Consider the following 26,522-nt stretch of genomic DNA (forward strand, 5'->3'; position numbering starts at 1 on the left):
AAGAGGCAAGATTGCGTTGGTTTGGACATGTGCTGAGGAGGGATGCTGGGTATATTGGGAAAAGGATGCTAAGGATGGAGCTGCCAGGTAAGAGGAAAAGAGGAAGGCCTAAGATGAGGTTTATGGATGTGGTGAGAGAGGACATGCAGGCGGCTGGTGCGACAGAGCATGATGCAGAGGACAGGAAGAAATGGAAACAGATGATCCGCTGTGGCGACCCCTAATGGGAACAGCCGAAAGAAGATGATGATGATGTGCCAGAATTATCTACTTACCCTTAGTTGGGCAAGAGGTAGTTGCCACTTACTCCCATCCTGTCCAACCAGCTCCTACTGAAACCAGAGCTGCTAAGTGAACTCTAGATGCCTGTGGAGAAGTCCAGGTTTGATCGCTGTAGGGAATAAGGCTGTCTCGTGCTTCTTTATTTTCAACATAAACCGCTACACTTACCTACTTCAAAAAAGTATGCAGTCCCCTTACAAACTGACCAACTATAAAACTGTGAACTTAACTGAGAACGCAGCCCTATGAGATTGTGAGGCCACATTACTGACAACAGGCTTGAACTTGTGGCTGACATAACATGCAAGATTATACACATTAAAAAAACACATGCAATGAAGTTTGGCTGTAGCAGTGGATGTCAATTACAAGCATCAGCACTAGCACTGCATTGACCAGGCAGAAAGGAAAAGAAGTGAAGGGGTATGGCCAGTACAACTCTCCCAGGGAGGTTGAGAAGAGTGCACACACTTGGTGGTACAGCTAGGAGGCATGATTTCCTTGGTGAAGAGTAGAAAAAAACACCTTGAATATGTTGGAGTGGGATCCCACAAAATGAAGCACAGCCCTTGCAGAAGTAAGGAGGACATCCTGTGCAGAAGTCCCAATATACGTTCCCATCCCCGCGCTATGTAGGGTCTGTGCAAAAGGCAAGGGTTGGAAAAAAAAAAAGAAAAATCAAGAACTATCCTTGATGGTGGTCATCTGAATGATGGTTCCTCCTGGGCAACCCTCACCCTGATGATGGGGAATGAACAGAACTATGGGCCAGGAGGGGGCTGATGATGGACAGAATGTGGGGGCAAAGACAGCAACAAAGAGCATGCTGAATGTTTCTACAGCAATGTTTGTAAAAAAAAAAAAAGTAATTATTTAAACACAGAATGCTTCCTTTTACACTGAAACAATCTTTCTGTTTTGGGTATATTTTTGTGTCTTCCCCACATGCAAGGTGCAAGGATCTCACTCCATAATGAAAAGTAATATGTTACTGTTTTAACCATGGGTATAACCTATGCTACTTGGACAGAAAATGTTTGAATGAACAACATATAATGAATGCTACTTCATACCCATGATCTGTATCTTTACATATCTGGATCTTTACATATCTGAATAAATCCACCATAGTAAAGAACCCAAGGTACACTTTCAGCAGGAAAAGTGGGGACTTTTGAACTCCAGCATAAAAAGTGGAGGATTCCATTCTTGAATTAATGGCGAGTTTAGGTTTGTCTTCCAAACATATACTTGACAGACAATTTATAATTAAGTTTGAGATGCACCTATAGGAGAATTGAGCGGGCGAAGCAGCTGATATGGGACCCGCAGGTCCTTACAAGGGAAGGTACCATTCTGAGGATTGCAAGGTACTTAAGAACAAGGCCCCAGGTAACTGTTACTGAAGGCAGCCACATGATAGTGGCTTTGTATTCTAATTCAGCAGATGCTGATGAAAACAATCTAAAACTTAGCAAGCAATGACTGCATCTTTAAATGGTACCAAGAACTCTTTAATGTTGGGCAGTAAGATGCCAATGTTGTTTAGACTGCAGCAAAGGAGCTGGTGAAAAAGCTGGACTGCTTCTACCCAAGTGAATGCATTCAGCCCAGGCAGAGTTTGTCAAGGATCAGAATTCAACAGACCATTTCATTTCAAGTCAGTTTTAAACCTAACTTAGAGGACAAACAGACACTGACAGCACTGATGTTTGATATATTCAAGGTGTTTGAAGCCTATCATGTGTAGACCCTTGAGGGTGTTAACTTTCAGAGACTATTTAAAGGTGGCAGCTCTCTGTGAAAGCCCTAATGGTACGTTTTTGAAAACTTCGCTATCCCTCTCATTTTTATTACATGGGGTACCCAGCATGGATCCCCAATCCCCTCCTTTATCTGTGTGTAATCTGCAAAGACTTTACAAATAATTCTGAGGTAAAACTCCAAGTGAACAACTCTCCTGGGAATTGGTGTGATGCCTGTTAATCTTTGCAGAGTTGATAGTGTTATGGTCTAAAAAACATCAAGTGTGATCAGCACCTTCTCTAAATTCAGCTAAGAGTCTAGCTTCAAAGTCAACCAGTGTAAGTCAGCTTTGGCTCTCCTCTCAACCATGTAGGACATTCAGTAAAGCCTTATCCCCATGGTGTACAAAACTCCTCCCAAATACCATGGACCGTTGCTGTTCTACATGATCAAATATATGCTACAGCTGAGGGCATTTACTAGATAAGACCTGGAAATGGAGACATTTTGCAGAGATCACATTTGCTCTTTTCTGGAAGAGTACTGCAGTGTTCCAATTGTCATCTATAGCATGGCATCAAGGGATCCTTCTCAGTTTCGGGTAAGAACAGCTGTCCAGAACAATGCTTCTGGGCAGGCTGGAACTCCCATCTTGGGGATCAAAGTTCCTGGCATTAAAAAGGGAAGTAGTAAGTGTTAAACTGTCCCATATTATCAGCAAGTTCACAGCCAGATCTTAGTTGGCCCAAGCTTGGGGAGTTTGCCTATGCTGGTTCCATAAGAGGTGATAAGAGTCAGATTCATCTGTTCCACTGTTTACAGGTAGGAGGGAAGGATTTACTGAAAGGAGTAAGCGTAGTTTACCAGTACTCTCAGGATAGGCAGTCTGCAGTGGAGCCCTCATCTGATGGTTGGTAAGAGACCTCAAAGTATGAAATCCAGAGTGAAATATTTAATTCTTGGATGAGTCATTAGATCCTTAAAACTGTGAGATTACTCATTTGTCAGCTAAAGAGAAAGGAATTCCTCCTCCACAATCGGAGCTGCACAGTATTATCCAGTTGTATTGCAAGGTGTATAACGAGGGAAGAGGACACACTGTCAAGGGGCAAAAGACTGAATAAAGGTTACCACTGTCTCTAAAGAATAATCTGATACATTCCCTGAAAGATGTCACATAATGGGTATATGAAGGGTACCTCCTCTCATTGGCAGATCCATTCTCCATACCCTAAATATCCTGGAAGGATGTTAGATCTATTGTCCAGAGTTTGTCAGTCCTGCAAGGAGAAGGATGCTGGGAGAGGGCATGAAAAATGGGTGAAGGAGGAAGTATGGAAGAATGTGTGTCTGCTGAGGTTTTTTTCCCCATCACAAATCTTAGTCAATTTAAGGCTGTTAAACCACAAGCACTGAAGTCCAAAGTGTTTGTCTGCCATTTTCAAAGATAGGTTCTGTTGTGAATATGAGAGAACTAAGGATGACAGAGAATATGTGTTCTGAAATGGACTTCTGTTAAGAGTGATGGAAGAAAGCGGAGACGACAGGAATGTTCGTCAATGCTCAGATGTGCCCAAGAGGAATTTGTTTGTTAACTCGTTAAACTCTCTGGGCATAAATGTCCATTTTCAAAAATGACCTGGGAAGACTGTCTAGTTAAGAAAAAGAGTTATGAAGTAGGCAGCTGAAGGCTGAGGGAATCAAACTCTCATTAACAGCATACAGTCTTCTGTGCTGAGACACTTTCAGAGCACACAGAATTACTTTGCTAATGAAGACATGCTTTACATGTAGAACACTGATATGAGAATTAGTTTTAGTGGTGTGAAAATGTCTACCAATGGTTAGATTTAGCCAAGGCTTCTGACACAATCCCCCACTCAGGATCATTGAGAAAGTCTCCCAGCTAAGGATTAAACCCATACACCACTAGATGGGTAGCCAACTGGCTCACCGGCAGAACGCACACTATCAAAGTTGGGCAGTTCATCTCCACCAGTAGACCAGTTACCAGTGGGCTACCACAAGGATCTGTGTTGGGCCCTCTACTGTCTGAAATCTATTTCTCTGAGGTCCATGCAAAAGTAGATGGGTCTGTGGTTTACTAAGTTAGCAAATGACTGCAAACTGGGAATACCTATTGAGTCCCCCAGTGATGTAAACATATCACAGAAAGGGCTGACACAGACAAATGACTGGTGCCAAAGTCATGGACTAAAACTAAATTCAAAAAACTGCCTCATTATCCCCTTTAGCAAAGAAGTAGCCCTTGCTAATTATGATATAGACAGCACCCCTCTAAGCTCAAACCCAGTTGTGTGAGACTTGAGAACACAGGCTGATAGCTATCTAAACTTCAATCACCATGTGTCCATAGTGGTAAGGAAAGCCTTCTACATAGCACATCGCATAGCATCCAAGACTAAGGAAGTTATAACTCCGCTGTACTCGACCCTTATCAGAACACTAATTGAGTAAAATGCTCCCTTCTATATGTATCTCACCAGACACCTGCAGCAACTGGAGAGACCATAGAGGCTTCTAACCAAGAGAGTCCAAGGTCTCCAAAATGTGACTTACAAGAGAAGACTGAAAGCCCTGTCACTGTACTCTGTATCATGCAGGCTGCTGAGAGGTGACCTCTGCCTGGCCTACAGAGCAGTCTCTTGACTCTGCCCTAATGGAGATGGGGCACATCCGCAAATCAAATGAGACAAAAGTCACTCATTCTAAGGATCTCAGCCTAGCCTGTGACATTAAAAAAAAAACATGCTGGAGAAACAGATACATCTCCCAAAGTCGGCCACTCCTCTGGAATAAGCTCCCACTTCACGTGAAGCAGAGCTCCTCAATGACCCTTTTTAAGCAGAACCTTGACAACTGGATGGGTGACTGTAAATTCACCTATGTCCCTCATGGACAGAGGTAGTCAGTGCTGATCATAGAATCACTCTGCTAACAACGACCATCTAACTATGGTCCATTAGGGTACATGTTTTTTTCTATATGGCTAGGCTTGTAAAGGCCCTAGGGCCATTAGCCTAGTAAACTCCTACGAGGCTATGAACCTATATGTTTTTTCTTTCAACAATTTAAAAATAATTTCTTTTCTAAAAAACATGCTTTACTGTATTGCACAAAAAAAAAAAATTCCTCTGATTCCATGTGACCTTTGTACTGGTTGATGAAAATGGTCTATGCTTGTGCTGAAATCTGTGGACAACTGCACAGACCTTTTCCAAAGGATTCAGAGTAACTGCTAATGGAAAAATGATCAGAAATCTGTGGGCGCTTAAGAAACTATTATATAGTTGCATAGTGAATGTCATAAAGCACTTACATAAGTGTTTCTGACCTCGAGCAGCATGGCACGAATCTCAGCATATTCTGCCTCGTCAAGCTCATGCACGAGCTGCCGATAATCCCCCTAAGGCAAGAAGACAGATGAATTATATTACCGTTAATTAGCAATTTATTTCATGCAGCTGATAAAAGTACCATGGAAACAGACATACTACACACCATCACATGACTGACCAATTAAACAAATCTCAGAGAATAGCTCTTATCAGGCACTGTAACCATCCAGTAGCCAACAATGTGGCCTGCTTCATGTGCAACTGGACTACCTGATGGGATATGAATATGCTTGAATTAGAAGGGAACAACACTACAATAGTTTTTTCTTAAACTGTAACGCCTAATACTGCGAGTGTCTGCAAACACAGCCACTTGTTGCTGGGAACAATGTACCCTTCTTCTTAAGGTACATTTTGCAGGAATCAGAATTCATTTGCTGTTCTTAATTAAAGTCTAACATGCTTTTACTCATAATTAGCCCAGTTCAGTCCTCTGTGTTTTCCTGTCTCTTAGTGCTTCCAGGGAACTTACCTTGTCTATGATGTGCTGTAGTCAGAGCATAACCCACACCAAAAGGGCCACAGACAGAACAACACTATCCCAGACAAAAGCAAGAGCAGTTGTGATTACAACAATCAGGCATCAAGAGAACAGGAAGTGCCCTGCTGGAAACTTGAAACCCTTCTACCAACAAAAAGCCCTGCCACCACCCCCTTTTGCCCCATGCTCACTATGAAATGCATGTCACTGTTACAGCAAATAGCTAAGCTACTACTTCCTAGGTCATTTCCAGGTTTTAGTGCATGTTGACAACTATTCTAGTACTTCCTGTGTCATTTCCTGGATTTCTATTGCACTTTGGCAGCTATGCTAGTACTTCCTGTGTCATTTCCTGGATTTTAGTGCACTTTGGCAGTTATGCTAGTACTTCCCCGTGTCATTTCCAAACTTTTAACTGCATTTCTGAAAAGCTAAGCACTTGGGTATTGCTAATCTATGGGATAACACTGGACTGCTTTCTCATATGTCCCAAATGACTTTCTTGATTACACCTTAAAAATTAAAGAAGAGACAGACTTAAGTGAGTGTCAACTAACTGGTTGCATCAACTGTAAACAGTAGGCATGAATATTAAAATCAGGGTACCCGTTTTTGATGCTGAAGTCCCAAGGTTATACATGATCCTAAGAAGTCAGCAGCCAATGAGGAGCAGTAGGAAAACATCATCGCAGAGGAGCTGTCCACTTTGGAAGGAAGTAATCGTGATTAACATTATGGCAGCAGTCATTGATAGCTGGGGAAAACATGTCACAGATACCAGGTATGTATGGAAGGAACACAGTAGAGCTACCTGTTGCTGAATAACCCGCCCATGTGATTAAATCAAAAAGTAACAAACAGGGAATCTCATTTCACAGATCACCCCAAGTATACTATCGTGTATCTGTTGACTAAATGGTCATCAACTAAAATTTCCATTTGGTAGCACAGTCAAGAATGGGGATCTGGGCTAGCATAACACATATACAGGCAAATGAGGCATTCTGAAACAATCCTCACATTATCAGGAAAAAAGTTCAAAAGTCAATTAATTCAAACAAATGGCAAAATTACACTACACTAACAAAACAATACTTTCTGCTACTCAGCAAATGTTGTAGCTCAGTGCCTGTTCTGATAAGCCTCCCAGTCCTTCACTGCTGCCACTTTCTGACCTTCTTTCCTCTCTCCCATTTAACCCTTTCTATTGAAAATACAAGCACCAGTACTGTGATCCACAAAATACTGAGACTAGAGTGAATAAATCCTAGACTGAAGACCCTCGGAGCCCTGTCCTTACTCTGGTTCAGTGATGTTAGAGTCACAGGTAGCAGGAGTGTGGAGAGCGCAGCTGGCCACACTGAAAGGGTCAAGATGCCAAACAGTGCTTTAATGACAATACAGCAAGTTTCAAGACTTATCTGTCAATCAAACTTTATTTTTCATAGTTGCAGGGCTTACAGTCATAGGTCTTGCAATTATGACAGGAGTCATTAAGCCCATGTTGTTGCCTCACCCTACCACTTATTCTCTCCTAACCTGCCTCAGCTTCTTTCTCCTTCAGTCAACCTGTCTTCACTTACCCCTCTGAATTATTAAAATTGACTCATCCTCAGGCGCTATCTGCATAATTTCTGAAGCACTTTGTATATCTTCATTCCTCATATTTCTCTGTCCTTTCCTCTGACATTTCCCTTATATTTTATATCTTTTTACCCTCTTTTTTACTCTTCTGTTTCAGTTCATTTTCTAACTTACCTCTTTGCACTAACTTTAAAAACTGTAACATTCCACAAGCTGGCACTGTTTCCCCAGTCACTACACCAGCACATTTGGGATGAGTTATTCTGTTACTGTTTGAAGTCATTTCTCTCTTACCGCTTGTTACTGTCCTTTCTCAGTATAAAATATGGATTTTTCTTGTTCAGTGCTAACAAATGATGTCATATTGTCTCACTGTTACTATCACATATAATGGAGTTCTTATGCCCCCAAGGTGTCATCCAATGAAAATACTTATCATAACGTTCAGACTATTTTAATAAACAAACACTAATTTATCTAGCCTTCAGGCTGAATGGTTCTAACCCACTGTATACCACACGGATACAACTGTATTCATCATCCTAAATCCCCTGACTCTTATACCTAAAACTAGACAAAATACTCCAGTTTTATTATGGTGATGGCTTCATATGGTGCCATGGTCAGCAGTGTGCTATACAAAGTGATGGTACTATACATGGGGTCATGGTAGGTAATGTGCAGTATAAAACCATAGTGAGCAGTGTTGGTATACAAAGCCCTGGTTCAGCTGTGTAGTATACAAAACCATGGTGAGCTGTGTGCTACATGAAGTGACAGAACTCTTTGTGGGTCATGATAACCAATGCCCTATATAGGGCCACGGTAAAAAGACATGCTACATGAAGTGATGGTTTTCTACATATGGCTGTGGTGACAGTACGCTATGTGGGACCATGGTGAGCAGTGTGCTTTACAAACAATGTTGAGTAGTGTTCTATATGACATGTTGAGTTATGCACTGCTATGATATTCAGTGCTCTATGCATGGATACATTTAGCAGTGCTCTTTGCAGGACCAAGATGAGCCATGTTTTATGTGGGGTCATGGTGAAAATGGACCACAGTGTGAAGTACATTCTGTATTAGGCCGTGGTGATCTATGATCTGCATGAGGTCAATGCTGTATGTGGTGTCAAAATTAGAAGTGCACTCTGGAGAACCATACTGAGCAGTAGTGTATACATAGCTATGGGGACTGTGGTTTGTACATGTCTATGGTGAATAATTTATGTGTGGCCATAAAGAGCCTTAAATTGTGCAGCCCTATCATGAGCCATGGCCTAAGTGGAGCTATGTTGACTAATGGTTTATGTGAGGTCATAGCGAATCTTGCACTGTGTGGCACCTTGGTGAGCAGTGATTTACGTGCATCCATGGCAACTAATAGTTTATACGGGGTTGAAGTATGCAGTGATCTGCCAGGGGCCATGATTAGAATGCATTTATATGTGGGCCTAGTAAGACTTGCACCATGTGTGGCCATGGTAACAGTGTCTGTGGCTATGCTGACATAGTTTTCACAGGACCATGATTAGCGGTGTCTTACTTGGTGCATAAGTAAATTCTGCTCTTTCTGGCATCACAGTAAGCCTTGATCTATGTGATATCATGGATAGCAGTGGTGTATGTCTGGCCACAGTGAAAAGTGTTCTGTGACACGCTATAGTGTGCCAAAGAATGACTACCTGCACAAGCTCCTCCCTCCAACATGTTACATTTAGAGCAAGCAAACCACATTACCAGTTCCATTATATCTCCCTTTTAACCTTTCTTCAGCAACTTTAGTCTTTATAAGATAATGTATCTGTGTCCTAGAGGGAAAAGACTTTTTTTTCCTTATCCAGATAACGGTCTGTACTGGTTTTAAATCAACATCAGTCTAGACAACATCCTCATTTTCCGTTCATCAGCAAAAAGTATTTCCTTTTTTTCAGTCTTTCTCAGCCTTTACTGACCATTGGAAGCCTTTGCTTTTGGGAGTTTGTTTTGTTGAGTATTGGTTTCACGTATTTTTTTATCAGTTAGCACATTTGTTTCCCTATGCAAAGTCAGCTGTTCCTGGCAGGCCATCAGTCAAGAAGTCAACGGGGGATTTTTTTTATATGTGCCCCACCTCCTAATCCCTATAGTGGCCAACTGGGGATTATGCAATACAGGGCTTCTTACATGCACAAAGCTGAGAGTTACACTGCTTGATGTTTTCTTATTTCCCAGTAACTTCTATCTTACATAGAGCAATGACATCCAGCCTCTGTCAGGTGGCAATATGAGCAGTGGGACTAGCCACATCCCCGCACCAAGAATAGGTGAGCTGGTGTTGGCCCCCTCACTCCCATCCTCCATCCACCAGCCTCTCTAGCACCTCAGTCACTGATCAACTTGGGTCATCTGGGTCAAACTCCGGGCTTTCTCCCACTATACCACAGGGCTCGGCAACGGAAACATCTGTAGTTATTATCCTTCTTATAAGGTTATCCTTAGACACCATCCTAGATACAGCCTGCCTCCCAAAAGACAAGCTCAAGACTTTGGCACCACAACTGTTAAGGATCAATCCTAAAAAGTGTAAAGATCAGGATGGTATCAAGACTCCAGGACCCATCTGCAATTGCAGCAGAATTTCTTTAGACAGGGTTTAAAATAATAACTTTCCAAATTAAATCTACAGCACTAATGGCTCTAAAGCTGCCATTAAACAGCAGCATCCATCTTTACAAAAAAGCAAGAAATGTAATTTATTTCACAAGCAATTTGGTCAAGTGAAAATTGGTAAAGACCATTTAAATAGCTTCCTCTTACAGACAGAGAATTATCCCAAACAGTAGTTAATGTCTTGAACTTCAGCCAATACAATATACAGGGATTATATTACAGTGACTATGAAACAGTGGTAAACCACTTTGCATGATAAAGAACATATTTTCTCAGGGATAAAAATTCAAAGGGAGATATTCAAGGATGACTCTGTCACTGCTGCTCTTTTGTCTTGCCTTTAACCCATTAAGCTGTCAGTTTAACAGATTAGATTGTGGCTACAATATGGCTCCCAGAAAACAACAAAATGTAAAGACTTATCTTTTTGCAGATGATTTAAAACTGTATAGTTCATCAGATGAGGAGCTGAAATGGCAACTGCAAGTGGTCAAAACTTTTTCAGAAGATATAAAAATGTAATTTGGTCTTGATAAATGTACAAAGGCTACCTTTAAAGCAGGAAAGCTGCAGCACCAAGAAAATAGTCTGGGACAGAAATGTGATATTAAAGAACTTGAGCAAGAGGGAGTGTATAAATACTTGTGAATTGATGAGGTTTCAACAATAAAACATGAACAAATGCAAATAAAACTTAAAACTAGTTTATAAGACTAAAATGAATACTGATAACAGACCTGATATCTAGCAACAAATTCCAAGCCATAAACCAATTTACTCTTCCTGTTCTAACTTACCATTTTAGGCTGACTAACTGCCGCAAAAGGTATTGGATCAGTTGGACATGAAACAAGAAAAATGCTTTATGCTCATCAAATGATTTATAAAAATCAGTACATACCAAGATTATCATAGGACTGCAATCATATCTGCTGACCTCACAAGATCCAAACGTAGTGAAAGTTTTAAAACATAAGGAGAATATGTCTAAGATGACTTCCCTGCTTAACTTAGCAGAAGCATATCAGTGTAAAGTGGGAATGGAAATCAAACTAGGAGATAAAAATCAGGTAGCAACTGAATGTGGCAAAAAACAAAATAAAGAGTATAAGGAGAAAGATCAGATGAAAAGGCAATAAATGTGGAAAATGCATAAATATAGTTGCAAATATAGAAAACTCTTGGTACAACCTCATGTTGATCAGGACCCAACGTAGGAATGGTTAAGAGGAGGTGAATTTAAGTCAAACAGCTTAATATTGGTGGCCTAGGATAGTAGACACATACATGTTAACTCACAAAGTCCATCGAACATGTCATAGAAGCATACAAATGCAGGTTTTGTAAAACAGAATGGGAAAAGTACAGTTTTGTACCTACCATAAATGTAGATGTCCGATAGATATGCAACTGCAGTCATAACATATGGGTTGTCCTGCCTCAGGCAGCCCTCGGTCGGCCGGATTCCAAAGTCTGGGTCCGACGTCGGCTGATGTCGCATTTCTCTCCGACGTCAGAGCGGCTGGAGTATATAAGCATCAGCCGACGCCATTTTCTTCAGTGTTTCTTGCCCCAGATGCCAGGTGCCCTCCAGGGAAGGCTGTAATCAAATTGGAAGACAAAACAGGATTCCAGACAAATAAGTAAGCAATAAACAGATACACCATAACAGATATCCCCAGCTAAGAGAAAACAGGGATAGGAGTGGACCCAAGGCATAGAGGGGGAGGGAGGGAAAATCCGACTGCAGTTGCATATCTATCGGACATCTACATTTATGGTAGGTACAAAACTGTACTATGTCCTTCAAGAATGCAACTGCAGTCATAACATATGGGTAGAATACCATAGCTTAGCTGGGGCAGGAGGTATGCTCTAGGAAAGAGATGGTGTGGCAATCAAACCCTGCAGGACTGCCGAAGCAAAGCCTGCTCTGGATCTGGAGTATAGAGGGAGATTGTAGTGTTTGGAGAATGTATGCACGGAGCTCCATGTAGCAGCTTCTAGAATGTCCTTTGTAGGCACCCCTCTTAAGAATGCTGTAGAGGTGGCTGTAGCTCTGGTGGAGTGTGGTCTGACATTGGCTGGAACATTCTTCCCATGGAAGGAATAACAAAATCTGATGCAATGTCCAATCCATTTTGAAATAGTCTGTTTTGAAATTGCTTTTCCTTGTACTCCAGGGCGTAAGCTACAAAAGTTGATCAGACTTCCTACTGGTCTTGGTTCTGTCCAGGTAGTAGCGAAGTTGTCTGTGAATGTCCAAGGTATGTAACAGTCTTTCCCCTTTGTTCTCAGGATTGGGGAAGAAAGCAGGCAGATGAATAGCTTGATTTAAAGAAACCCTAGATACCACCTTTGGCATAAAAGTAGGGTTGGTTCTTAAGGAGACCCTGTCTCTGTGAAAGATTATGAACGGTGGTACTGCCATTAGGGCCTGTAGTTCCGAAACCCTTCTTGCTGAGGTAATTGCCAACAGGAAAGCTGTCTTCCATGAAAGAAATTGTAAGTCCACTGAAGCTGCTGGCTCAAACGGAGGTAGAGTCAGTTTTTCTAGGACAAAGTTGAGGTCCCAAGCTGGCACTGGAGCCTTTCTTGGTGGCTTAATGTTCTTGATTCCCCTGAGGAATTGCCTTAGCAAAGGGTGTGAAAACACAGGCGGATCGGTATTATATCTAGCTGAAATAGCTGAAGCATGTATCTTTATGGAAGAATATGAGAGTCCATTCTGTAGCATATCTGCCAAGTATTCCAGGATGAGTGGGATGTTCAATAATGATGCATCATGTCCCTTGCTGGTATTCCAAATGCTGAATCTCTTCCATTTTGCTAAGTAACCTTTCTGGTGGATGGTCTTCGAGCTTCTGTTAATATCCGCTGAACTTCCTTGGAGAGAGATAGATTGAGGTTATTCATGGGATCTCCCAGGCTGTTAGCTGCAGTGTCTGAAAATTTGGATGCACTGTTTTGAAGTTGTGTGGAGTCAAAAGTAGGGGCCATTGTGGAAGGGCCCGCTTCTTGTTGTGACATATGCTCCGTAGTAGTGGGTACCAGTGTTGTCTTGGCCAGTCTGGAGCTATTAGGATCCCCTTGGGTCTCTCTGCTTTGATCTTTAGTAATACTGTGGTCATCAGTGGCAGAGGTGGGAATGCATAGATTTTTAGGAAGTTCCAGTTGAATGAAAGAGCATCTATTTTCCAAGCTTGTGGATGGTATGTCCTTGAACAGAATTTTTGTAGATGATGGTTGAGGTGGGAGGCAAATAGGTCTTCTTCTGGCCTGCCCCATGTCGAGGTGAGTTGTGTGAAGATCTTCGGATGTAACCTCCACTCGTGTGGATCTATGAAATTCCTGCTTAGGCTGTCCGCCAGCACATTGTCTTTGCCTGGAACAAACTGGGATTGTAACTGTATGTTTAGGCTCAGTGATTTTTCCCAAAGATTCATTGTCAGTCTGCAAAGGGGGTAAGAATGGGTGCCCCTTGCTTGTTTATATACCACATCACAGTGGTGTTGTCTGTCCGTATCAATAAATGGCCTTGCTGAAGTTGTTGTCGAAAGGCCTCGATGGCATGCATTACTGCCAGCATTTCCTTTTGGTTTATATGTAGATGTGTTTCCTTTGGAGACCATTGTCCTTGTATACATCTGCCTTCCATGCGCCCCATCCAAGGTCTGAGGCGTCTGTGGTCATGGTCTGTGTTATCTGAGGTTTTGAATGACATACCTGTGTTTGCCTGGCTTACGAGGCCCACCATAGGAATTCCTTTTGTAGGCATGGAATGAGTGGTATGGTTGCCTCTAAGTTGTTGCTGTGCTGAGACCATAGGCTTTTTAGGTACCATTGAAGCTTTCTCATGTGTAGTCTTGCTAATGGAACCAGGAGAATGCAGGATGCCATGTAACCCAGGGCCTGTAGGAATCTCCTTGCAGTCATCTGGGTGAGTTTTGCCAAACCTTTGAAATAATGAGTTAACTTCTCTTGCTTGTCTTCTGTCAGGTAAGCCATTTGAGAGGCTGTGTCTAGATTGGCTCCTAAGAAGGTTATTTGCTGGGATGGTTGAAGTCTTGACTTTTGAAAGTTGACTGTGTATCCCAGAGCCTGAAGTAATTGTATGACATAGTTCAAGTTTTTTGTCAGCATCAATTTGTCGTCCGCTTGTATGAGGCAGTCGTCCAGGTACGGGTACATTTGGATCCCCTGGAGCCTGCAATGAGCAATTACTGAAGCCAGGCATTTTGTGAATACTCTGGGCGCAGTAGATAAGCCAAATGGCAATGCTGAGAATTGATAATGTTCTGGCCCTGCAAGAAATCTGAGGTATCTTCTGCAGCTGTGTCTGATAGGGACATGCAGGTATGCCTCCTTGAGGTCCAGAGTAATCAGCCAAGACCCCTTGCCCAGCATGGGAAGGAGTTGCTGTAGAGTCAGCATTTTGAACTTTGGTACTATGAGAAAAGTGTTTAATGCGGACAAATCCAGTATTGGTCTCCATTGAGTTTCTTTTCTTGGAACAAGGAACAGTCTTGAGTAAAACCCCTGGCCTTGTTCTTGTTGTGGAACTCTTTCTATTGCTTTGATCTGAGTAAGCAGAGAAATTTGCTTGATAGCCTCTGCCCTCTGGTTTTGTGGTAGGTTTGGCATGCCTTGTTTTCTTAGTAAGGTATGAAAATGGAACCTGTAGCCATGATCTATAATGTCCAAAATCCATTTGTCCTTTGTCAATCTGTGCCAATTGTCTGAAAACAGAGATAATTTTCCACCCAAGGGAGCTCCTATTTGTTCCTTGGTCAGCGGACGTAGAGGAAAGTCATTGAGATTGTGCCTGTGGGGCAGGGGAGACCCCTGTGTCACTTCTTTGGTTTGCTGGCTGCCATTGTCGTCCCCTGTAAGGACCTCTGTATTGTCCTCTTCCTTGGCCACGCCTGTTTTTACCCCTTTGAAATTTTTCAGGATTAGGAAAGGACCAGTTTTTTGAAGGCCAATTCCTGCTGAATCTGGGGGGCTGAACCTGGAGGAAATCTTTGACCGTCTGAACTGATTTTGCTTTTTCCTCGATGGACTTTAACACATCTTTAGCATTAGCACCAAAAAGCTTGTTCTTTTCCAAGGGTGCATCCAGAAGTTTTGCCTTAACATGATCTGGTAGAGGTTGTTCTTTTAACTATGCATGTCTACGAATGACTGCGCCTGTCATAGCTGCCCTACACGAAGCTTCCAATGCATCATATCCACACTGCAGAAAGTGATTGCTGACTTGCTGAGAATTATGTACAGCTTCCTGCAAAGACTTCCTGTCTAAAGGATCAGGAGAGGCTAAAGTTTTCTGTAAATCATCTAACAGGTAATCCTGATATTGTAACATATGAAAGAGGCAATTCAGAGCTCTCATAGATAAAGTAGTGGAAGTGTAGACCTTTTTTCCCCATCTCTCTAATGACCTAGCTTCCCTGTTGGAAGGTAAGGGATTTTTAGAGGTGGAAGCTGAAACACCTTTAGGTCCCTGAGAAATAGTTTCTAAATCAACAGCATGGGCCCTGAATAAATGGGAATGTGTTTCTGGGACCCTGTAATATCTGTCTGGCTTGGCTGGAGCAGGAGGAAGAGAATCAGGGGTAACACTGGAGTCAGAATATAGATCATCCAAAACATCAAGCACAGGAGGAATAGCTAAGGGCCTGTGCTGGGGCTTTTTAAGGAAGGTTGGCGCTTTCTGGAATCAGAATATTCCTGGCCTTGCCACTTGAAATGTTCCCTCATGGTATGCAGAACTTCCCCAAAAGAAATATCCTCAGGAGGGAGGCCGAGGGATGGAATCCTCTGCATCCGAGTCCTCATAGGTCTGGAAGAGCTCTTCCTGGCCATCGGAGTGGACAGAGTCCTCAGAATCTTCATCTGAAGGAATAGGGTCAGAGGGTTCAACCCGGGGCCTCTTATCAGAAGGAGGCTGGGATCCTCTCTCAGGATGGGCCTGTGAACCTCTAATCATGGAAATTAAGTCTGCGGCCATAGTCATGATTTGTGTCTCAGGAGTAGGCTGAGGTAATAAAAGGTCCCCAACGGGGTACTTAGCTTTTTTGATGACTTCGGATTCGAAGAATACAGGAGCTGACCGACCGGCACTTGCGAACTGCTTCTGCTTCGGGCACCGCGCGGCAAGAAAGACTGAAGAAAATGGCGTCGGCTGATGCTTATATACTCCAGCCGCTCTGACGTCGGAGAGAAATGGGACATCAGCCGACGTCGGACCCAGACCTTGGAATCCGGCCAACCGAGGGCTGCCTGAGGCAGGACAACCCATATGTTATGACTGCAGTTGCATTCTTGAAGGACATCAGTCAAACATCTTGCTGCTGGTTGTGATACACTAATGGCAGAAGGCCTATATACTGAAAGGTATAATAATATGGCATGACTGTTGCACTGAGAATTGTGCAAACATTATAATATTGATGTAGCTGAGAAGCATTAGAAACATAAGCCATAAAGCATTGTAGAAAATTATGAAGGTTATATCACATGGGATCACCCATGACCAACAGTTCAAAAAATAGATGCAAGGAAACCAGATATAGTAGTTCATGAATAGAAGACAAGAGTAGCATCGATCACTGAAATTGCTACACCCAGTGATTACAGTGTCTTATGTACAGAGACACACAAAGTCAGAAAATACCAGGATTTGCAGGCAGAAACAAGGGCAATGTAGAAGGATACCCAGACAGTTCCAACTGTTGTAGGAGCAATGGATCTCACAAAACAGAATTAGTAGTTGTATTTAGATATGCTACCAAGCCACGGTGGTGCAGCGGTAGCGTTGTTGCCTCACAACAAGAGGTTCTCCCGTTCGATTCTCGGCTGGAGCGCCTTCTGTGTGGAGTCTGCATGTCCTCCCCGCAGCCGAGTGGCATTCGAAAGACATGAGTAGAATGGGCGTGCCTTCGCTGAAGGTTGAGCGTTGAGCTGGCACCTCGGTACCCGTAAAAAATCTGCTGCCAATCATTAGCGGACCAGAGTTCCACTGTCTCGACCCCTAACTGGGAAAAGCCGAAAGAACAACATTTAGATATGCTACCAATACATGTAACTCCATATGAATTGCAGGAGGAGTCACTTCTGGGCACATTGCAAGTGCTCTGAAGAGCACTTCTGGCTAGCATCAAAGATTGAAACAATACTAATTTCATGAACTTTAATCATACTTTGACTTAGGAATGGGATCCATTCCTATCATGGTATTAGAAACCCAAAAGACTTGGAGAAATTGAACTGGGATTCAACGTCAGAATCTACTCAGTCTGAAACACCCTGCATGTAAGTAGGTTTTCGTAATACTGTTAGTCATTGGAGTGTTTCAAATGCTTATATATTTTGCATCTGCTATACTTTTCCTTCCACTTTTCAACCAAGTAGTTCTTAAATCACTGAAATTATTCTGTTTGGCTTGCCATGTTAACAGAGATGTTTTACACCTGGCCTACCAAACAAGCTGGGATTCGATATTTCTGGGATAAAAATGTGGGAAAAGTGTGAGAAAGGTGAAAGCTGGAGCAGAATGGAAGGGAGAACAGGATGGTAGAAGACAGGACAGATGGGGAATATATAAAGGGGACAGACAGAGGACAAAAAATATAGGTGGAGTCAGTCACAGCTGTACAGGTATGCTGGGTAGCAAACAGGAGGGCAGTGAAAGGAGGCAAGAGAGACAGAGCATAGCCAGCTAACAATGGAGAAGGTCGGAAAGGAGAGGCCACCAGAAACAGGTAAGAAGAAAAAGGTCAAGGTAGAAGGGCAGGAATAGACAGGAGTAATAAATGAGAACAGGAAGACAGAGACAGAAGCAACCATGCAAGAGATACCAGTAGAAAGAAAGTAGGATGGGTTAGGGAAAGGAGCACAGAGAGGCAGGGGACAGGTAACCAAAGAGCATAACAACAGATATGTATGAACAATGAGAAGCAGATGGGGTGTTGATGCTGAAGAACTTCATCACAAGGGGTCATTTTTGGTGATATTGGAAAGTTGAGTCCCACTAGTGGGGCAGAGCAGAGGAGCAGTAAAAAAAAGGCAAGCAGTCTGGCAACAAAGTAGGTGAGGCTAGCAATGGAGAATGTTGATAGGTCCTTGCCAGAAAGGGTCATGAAGAGGAACTGTTATGTACAAAGGAGAACATCTTGGTATTTATTACTTATTCATTTCTTTGTTAAACAGGGTGGACTGCTGATCTCAGTAGACTTTTTTCACGTACAACACCATGTTGCACAGGAGGAACCGAACATATCAGTTATTACAGGTAGCAACTAGATAATCACTTAGAACATGACATTAATGTTTTGATTTTATACAGCTATACATATTATGAAACAGTATAGCAAATGCTGCTATGTATATAACTTTAATTCAAAATGGAAAGACTGAAACTGATGTCTACTTCACCTGGCTAACTGTACCCTTGGTCTTCACAAAAGAAAAATAGGTGATGGTGTTCTTTTAGGACAAAGGTTATGGCAGAGTAAAAAAATGCAGCGGATGAACACTGAGATATGGGCAGAGGAGACAAAGAAAGATCCAACTATCCTGAGGACAAGGTATAGGAAGTAGATGGGATACCTTCATGTATAGGAATGTGGCCAGTGTGCTGGCAGATCCTCTTCATCGATATCTGCAATAGATTACTCTCCAAAGCAGGAATGCCTGACTATTGGAAGACAGCAACAGTGGTATCCTTCTACAAGGCAAGAGGGGGAAAACTCCAGGAAGCTACAAGGTCAGTGCTGGCAGGAAAAGTTATCAACGTAATCCTGAAAGAAAGGGCTGGTTGCTTTTAAACAGGAATATTATCTGCACAATAACCAACGTGGATTTATGTTTTAAAAAAAGCCAAAGAGGCATGACATCAAACCTGAACTAGTTTGCAACAGAGTTAGAGGAGAACTTCATACTGGAGTCATGACTTATATGGTGTAACCTATATTTCACAAAAGGCCTTTGGCTTGTTCCTACACACAGGACAGATAGGACGTAAGGGTAGGAGCAAGGCTGAAGAAGTGGGCTGTGGCACACCTGTTGGGGTGACAGAGATGTTAGAAATAACAGAAGTGATTAGCAGAATCCCACCACTATTTCCCAGATGTTATCAATCTCAATGCTGGTGATACACAAAGGGAGGTGTAATAGTGCAGAATGGAAGGAAAGTGTCTAAGGAAGAATTGAGTAAACCTGAAAAAGTGTGTAGAAAGGTGGCAGATATAGTTCATCATAGAGAAATGCAAAGTACAGTACTTGGACCTCAATGACCCTTAAATGAAGACCCAACAGAGGGGAATGAGACTGATGGTGAAAAGGCAAGAAAACGGTCTGGGGGCATGAATCTCTCTTAGACTAGACTACCAGATTCAGAGACTGAAGGCCCTGGCAGTGAAGAGAATGCTTAAGTGTAGCTTCCAAAGTCAGAAAAGCATACCCTGTAGCCCACGTAATTTTGAAGAATATCTAGTCACTCCAGGGAAACCACAGTACCACTTCACATCTCCCTGATCTGAACCATTATACAGTGCACTGCTGCATTTTTGTAACCTTTAAAAAAAATCATCTGTAATAACTTGAAAATATACAAGCCATGAGAAGAATCAGACTCTTTCTTTTAGGTTACTAATAAGCAACCTCAGCATGATTTATTTATTTTTTAAAATTATATGCCTGAAATATACAACTGGGAGACTCTGACACCAGATTTTGGAACCTAAGATTAAAATAAACAGAAAAAAAAAATAGAAAAAGCAAGACAAATACATTACTGAATGCCTTCCAAGGTTGTGGAATAAGTTTCCCCTTATAATCACAAATTAAGCAGTCTTTAACTTCCTTTTAAAATAATCCTGATGTGTACATGAGAAGTAAAAGATATGAAGATGATGTTAGGCAAATAAGCTTTTTGAAGATCAGAACGTTATAAGTTTAACAATCAAAAAACAGATGAACTTAGTATTCTGAGGGGATAAACTCCAAAAGCAAAGTACTAATACTTTTTCTCAATGGGATCCTGGTCAGGCCACTCTGAGCCTACTATATGCAGTTATGGCTATCGCACAAGGAGAAGGACATCTGATTGTTTGAAGAAGTCCAGAAAAAAGCCATGAGTAGGGTATGAAGGATGGAGAGGAAAGGGTAAAACCACAAACTGCAGGAGCTGGAGGTGTTCTCACAAGAGACTAGAAGGGAAAGGGGGGCATTATATGGGTACAAAAGATGATGTCAGGTGATGTGAATGGGTAATTCTGAACAATGAGGACAGAAGGAAAGGCAACAGTACAAGCAACATACTGTAGGGGCCAACCACTCTCTGCATCTATGAAAGCATTTATTCATGGAGAGGTTGTGGACCCATGGCTTGAACTAGCAGAGTGGCTGGAGGAGAGAGAGAGAATCCAATGAGATATTCAAGAAGCTATGTAGTAAGTACAGCAAAGGTAAGGGGTGAAGCTAAGGATGGTGGCAAGGTGGAATAAAAGCACTTAACACGCAGATGGGTAGGCTTACTGCCTCCTTCGGCACATCAGATAAATATAAAAAAGTTCTTTACAGCTATGACAGTTGACTGTCTGTATTATGTATACATATATATTTATATAAGAACACATGCCCTTGGATTCAATAACACCTACACTAAGTGTACACTGCTCAGAGTGAACAGACAACACAGACATAACACACCCTTCTTTCTCCTAATTTTAATTTTCCTGCTAATATTCTTGCAGCTTTAAATATTAACAGGAATTCATAAAAGTTACCACAAAGTATAGATTACATGTACACTTAGTGTAATCTTTCTGAGGCACTAGAAAGCACACAAAAAAGTGATGAGAATGTTCTTGAATACATATCGTATACACTTAGTGTAGGCTTTATTGAACCTGGCCCATGATCATTAAGATCTGGATGGAGAACAAAGTTTTCTCTCAAAACTGCTAAGAATTACTGCACTTTTAACATGCACTCCTTCTGTCTTCTGTTGTATACATCACTCCGTGTTCCTGACATTTGTACTGCTAATGTTGTCTTTTACTTGTGTCTAACTACAAAAATTTTTTGTCAGTTGTTTCTTTTTGCTATTCCATCAGGCTATGAATGAATGGTTCTTATGTGATTAATCCACTACCTCAGTTATCAAACAGTAAATAAAATTAATTAATTAATACAAATAAGGCATGTACCACATGTGGTTGCTTTGCTGCTTTGGCCACAGCATCTCCACGGTCCAAGAAGTACCTAAGAGGAAAAAAATGCGACATTTAATGAGAAGATTACATCTGCACACAAAACAAGTAGCAAATAGAATGTAGGTGCTACCACCCTGGCTGCAATCGCAGCATCTAAAAAATCAATACTTATCATACTAACCACAAAAAAATAATACAAGCTAAAATAAATGTAGAACTGCAGTCTTACCTGCAGTAGTGAAAGTGATTTCCCTGTTGAGTACTTACTACCCCTCATAGTAACACACTGACATACACATTGTGTATTGCTACACCCACCCTGCTGTGTCCATACTACCCCAACATACTAATTCAGTGATATACACTGTGAAGACTGGTAGAGAAGGGTGAAGGCTGCCAGCCTAGCCAAACAGAATTTGATACATAATTCTGGCATTTGTAAATATAAATGTAAAATACAGGCTTGTTTCTTAAATGAAGGCAAACACTGTAAAATGTTGAACTTCAAGATTGTAGTAACATTGCCATCTGTTGTAAGGAAAACTAAGTCAAACATTTCAAATGTTCTTTGAAATTAAAATTATGTTTCGTATGTCCTTTGAAGTTAGAATTTGGAGTTGATGAGTCTGGAGTAAGCATCCTGCCTATTGTTTTAAGGCTAAAGTTAATGACCAGAATTCACATGTGGTTTGCAGTGGTGGGATCCACTTCACATTTGTGGTGGCGGTGGATATCCACATCACATATTAATTAGTTGGCATATACTAATTGGCTTGTAGTGGTGTGGGTAGAGTGAATCCTGTAGCTTATGTACAGTGATCTCTGAAGGTGTTTTTGTACTATAAATCAGCCACGCAGTGAATACTGAGTTCAGATCACAATTGTTTTATTTCTTTTGTTAGCTTAGTTAGTCAGGGTGAGCAGGCAGCATGTCAGCACTGGAGTATGGAAAGCTGACAAGGAGCCTGCTGGTGGAGATGTGCCAGGCTAGGGGACTGGTGCATGAAAACCTGACTAAGGCAGGCCTGATTGCAGCCTTGGTTACAGCTGCATCAGAAAACAGCATCAGGGAGGACAAGAAGACTGGCAGTGGAGATACAGTATCCTCGGAGAATGAACAGTTCAACCTTTCTGCAGTGGACTTAAAAATCCAGCTTAAGCTAAAGAGACTTGAGTTGGAGGCCAGGCATTTGGAGATAGAGGCCGAGGATAAAGAGCGTCAGAGGAGGCATGAGAGGGAAATGCTGACTCTTCGCCAGAGTCATGGAAGTAATGGGGGAAGGGAGTAACTGGACCCCAGAAGCACTACAGGTCAGTAAATTTCTTACGCAATTTAAGGAGGGGGATCATTTTGATAGTTTCATTCATATGTTTGAAAGGGTATGCAAACAGTACAGTGCTGACCAAAGGCTCTGGGTACAGTTCATGACCCCCTTTACTCCATGGGAAAGCTGTAACTTTTTTGTCAGAAAGACGCTGTCTATTTTGATTATACTGCTGTAAAAAAAGTATTTTAGAATGTTTTAAGCCAACACCTGAAATGCATAGGAAAAAGTTTTATGAGCATAGACGCAAGGCAGATGAAAGTGTGTGTGAATATGTTGCTGAACTGAGCACTTATTTTCATAGCTGGGTGAGTGGATGTCAGGTCACCACTTGTGAAGGGGTGGCAGACCTTTTGGTGAGGGAACAAGCCCTTAGCACTTTGCCTGAGGACATGAGGATCTGGTTAGCTGATAGACAATGTGCTACTTCAGATGAGTTGGGGAAGAAGGGAGACCTATACCTGGCCAGCAGGGCAGCCCTGCACAGGAAGGGGACCCCCAGTACTGCTCATGGGTCTAAAGAAACCCAAACCCATGGTGAGCAGCACAGACTGCCACAACAGAATCTGCCAGTAGCAGGGGAAGCTGCTAGCCCAGGTACATGTCCAGGAGATAGGTTTGAATGTTTTGAATGCAACCAGTGCGGTCATGTGGTATACAGGTGTCCAAGGTGGCAAGGTGGGGAACCAAAGGTGAGGGAGCCAGTAAGTGGGAAAGACAAAATGCCAATAGTAGGTTGTCTTGGGACAACAATGATACCAAACTACAACCAGAGGCTATATCCTATTGTAGTGAATGGCAAAGAGGCCATTGCCAAGAGAGCAACAGCCTCTGATATAACCATTGTAACGCCTGCAATGATTACAGAGGAGCACTACTTGCCTGGGCAGTCTACTCCAGTCAGGGCTTTAGGAGGGATCCCATTCCAAATACCTTTTGTCTAGGGTTCACCTTGACTGGGAGGGTGGAAAAGGAAGCCAGCAAGTAGGTGTGTTTGAGGATATAACTGCAGATGTCCTGATAGGGAATGATTTTGATAGTGCAGTACCTTGCGCTTGTGCAGTTACACACAGTCAGGCTTGGAGACAAGCATGTGGGTCTGGTAGCCTGGGGGAGATCCATACAGACTACATACTTGCAGCCAGGACTGGTGAGGTGGTTACTTCAGGGAGTGAGCTATGCTGTAGCAGTGAGACTGAATGTGTGCCACAGCTGCTTTTGTGGGTACTGATGTTCCCTTGGACAGAGTGACTGCAAAGGTAGAAGTGAGTAGTAGTACCCAGGCTGACAATGAGGCACCACTGTCAGAGGATGCCAGACTTCCTGTGGAAGGGGAGCTGGGAAGGGTTGCAAGGAGAGAGTTGAGACAGGCTCAGCTCTCAGACCCTACATTGCAAGACCTGAGGCAGGTAGCTAGGGAGGAACCTTATTATCAAGGGAAGAGGGAATCTGTATACTGGGACAAAGAGTTACTATACAGAGAGTGGACCCCTGAGGGAGGTCTAGAAGGTGAGAGAGTACAGCAGTTGGTAGTGCCTAGAGCCTACCGTCTGGTGCTTCTAGCCATAGCCCATGATATTACCTTTGCAGGTCATATGGGCATAAAACATACAAAATGGCGTATTATGCAGAACTTCTATTGGCCTGGAATTTCCAGAGATGTAGTAGGGTACTGCAGGACCTGTAACCAGTGCCAAAAGATAGGCAAGGCAGGAGACAAGGTAAGAGCTCCTTTGATGCCTTTGCCTGTGCTTGAGGAGCCATTTCGGAGGGTAGCTATGGATACAGTGGGTCCTCTGAGTACCCCAAGTTCCACAGGGAAAAAGTATATCCTAGTGGTAGTGGATTATGCTACACGATACCCTGAGGCAGTGGCTTTGTCCTCCATTGAGGCAGAGAAGATGGCAAATGCTTTGCTAGATATTTTCAGCAGGGTGGGTTTCCCAAAAGAAATACTGTCTGACAGAGGTGCCAATTTCATATCAGACCTGCTGGCTTGTCTGTGGAAGTCCTGTGGGGTGAAGCACATGAAGACCACCCCCTTACCATCCCCAGACTAATGGTCTTGTTGAGAGGTTAAACTCTACAATCAAGTCCATGCTACAGGCATTTGCAGATCAGTTTAAGAGGGAGTGGGACAAATATTTGCCCCATCTGTTGTTTGCTTACAGAGATGTTCCCCAGGAATCCACAGGTTTTTCACCCTTTGAGTTGCTGTATGGGCAGAGGGTGAGGGGACCTCTAGATTTAATTTGAGATGAGTGGGAAGGTGAGTGTGAACCTCACAAGTAGTCTGTTGTGGCATATGTCCTAATCCTCAGGACAAGGCTGAGGGAACTCGTGGGCTTGGCCTAGGAGAACCTGGCAGAAGCACAACAACAGAAAAAGGTGTGGTATGACAGGAATGCTCAAGCTGTAGAGTATGCTGTGGGGCAGCAGGTAAATGGTTCTCATTCCTGTTAGACACAACAAGCTGCAAGCAGCTTGGGAGGGACCCTACCAGGTGGTAAGAAAGGTAAGTGATGTTAACTACATGGTGGAACTGCTAGGCAGACAGCAGGGGCACAAATTGTATCATGTTAACATGATGAAACCTTACCATGATAGGGAGGCCCTTGTGCTGAGCATTTGCACTTGATTGCAGGAGGAGTCGGAGGGAGATCTGGGGACTGACACCTCAGTGGAAGGGTAGAATTACCCCAGCAGCTATCTCCTACCCAGCTTCAAGAAATCTGAGCAGTGTTGCAGGAATTTGGGGGCATGTTCACTGGGAAACGAGGCTGCACCCACCTGGTGCTGCACCAGGTGGATACAGGACCCCAAAGGCCTATTAGGCAGGCCCCTTATAGGGTGCCTGAGAGAGTCAGACAGACTCTGAGGGAGGAGGTACAGGAGATGTTGGAACTAGGGGTGATTCAAGAGTCCAACAGTCCCTGGGCCTCCCCAGTGTTGCTGGTGCCAAAGAAAGATGGCAGCACCAGGTTCTGTGTGGATTACAGGAAATTAAACAGTCACACAGAGTCGGATGCTTACCCCATACCTAGGACAGATGAGGTCCTAGAACAGCTGGGTAGGGTTAAGTATCTTACAACCATTGATCTTACCAAGGGTTACTGGCAGGTGCCCTTGACTCCCAGTACTACAGAGAAGTCAGCCTTTGTGACTCCTTTTGGCTTGTACAAGTTCACAAAGATGCCCTTTACGATGAAGAATGCCCCAGCGACTTTCCAGAGGCTGGTAGATTGTATCCTAGCAGGAGGGTTTGCCCTTGCTTACCTAGATATTGCCATCTACAGCCATTCCTGGCCAGAGCACCTTCAGCATGTCAGGGAGGTGTTGGGCAGACTACAGAGGGCAGGGTTGACCATTAACTCAAGCAAATGTCAGGTATGTATAGCAGAGGTCTCCTACCTAGGACATAGAGTGGGGAGTGGTAAGATAAGGCCAGAACCTGCCAAAGTGGAAGCCATTCAGGCATGGCCTGCACCTGTTCCCAAAAAGCAGGTGAGGGCATTTTTAGGGACAGCAGGGTACTACAGAAAGTTCGTCCCCAGTTATAGTACTATAGCTGCTCCACTCACAGACCTGACAAGGAAAAACAGGTCAGATAAGGTACTGTGGACCCCAGCATGTGAGCAGGCATTCCAGAAGCTTTGGGAGGACCCCCTGTGTTAGCCAGTCCAGATTACAGCAAATAATTTGTTGTACAGGTGGATGCTTCGAACTATGGGGTGGGGGCTGTACTTACCAGATTTCTTCAGAGGGGGAATATCACCCAGTGGTTTACCTCAGTCATAGGCTCCAACCCAGT

General features: G+C 42.9%; 1 protein-coding gene across 2 annotated transcripts in view; it reads right to left on the bottom strand.

The window, feature by feature from the left end:
* Positions 1–26,522, bottom strand: part of PSME1 (proteasome activator subunit 1) — a 150,959-nt gene that overhangs the window by 29,920 nt on the left and 94,517 nt on the right. For both annotated transcript variants that reach the window (XM_044058754.1, XM_044058755.1), the window contains exons 10-11: positions 21,381–21,435; positions 5,369–5,455 (exon numbers count right to left, since the gene is read on the bottom strand). In XM_044058754.1, the coding sequence (XP_043914689.1) occupies positions 5,369–5,455; positions 21,381–21,435 (142 nt within the window). The remainder of the gene's footprint in view (positions 1–5,368; positions 5,456–21,380; positions 21,436–26,522) is intronic.

The sequence above is a fragment of the Protopterus annectens genome, chromosome 16.part0, assembly GCF_019279795.1.
Source record: "Protopterus annectens isolate FY-2018-M chromosome 16.part0, PAN1.0, whole genome shotgun sequence".
Classification (NCBI taxonomy): Eukaryota; Metazoa; Chordata; order Ceratodontiformes; family Protopteridae; genus Protopterus; species Protopterus annectens.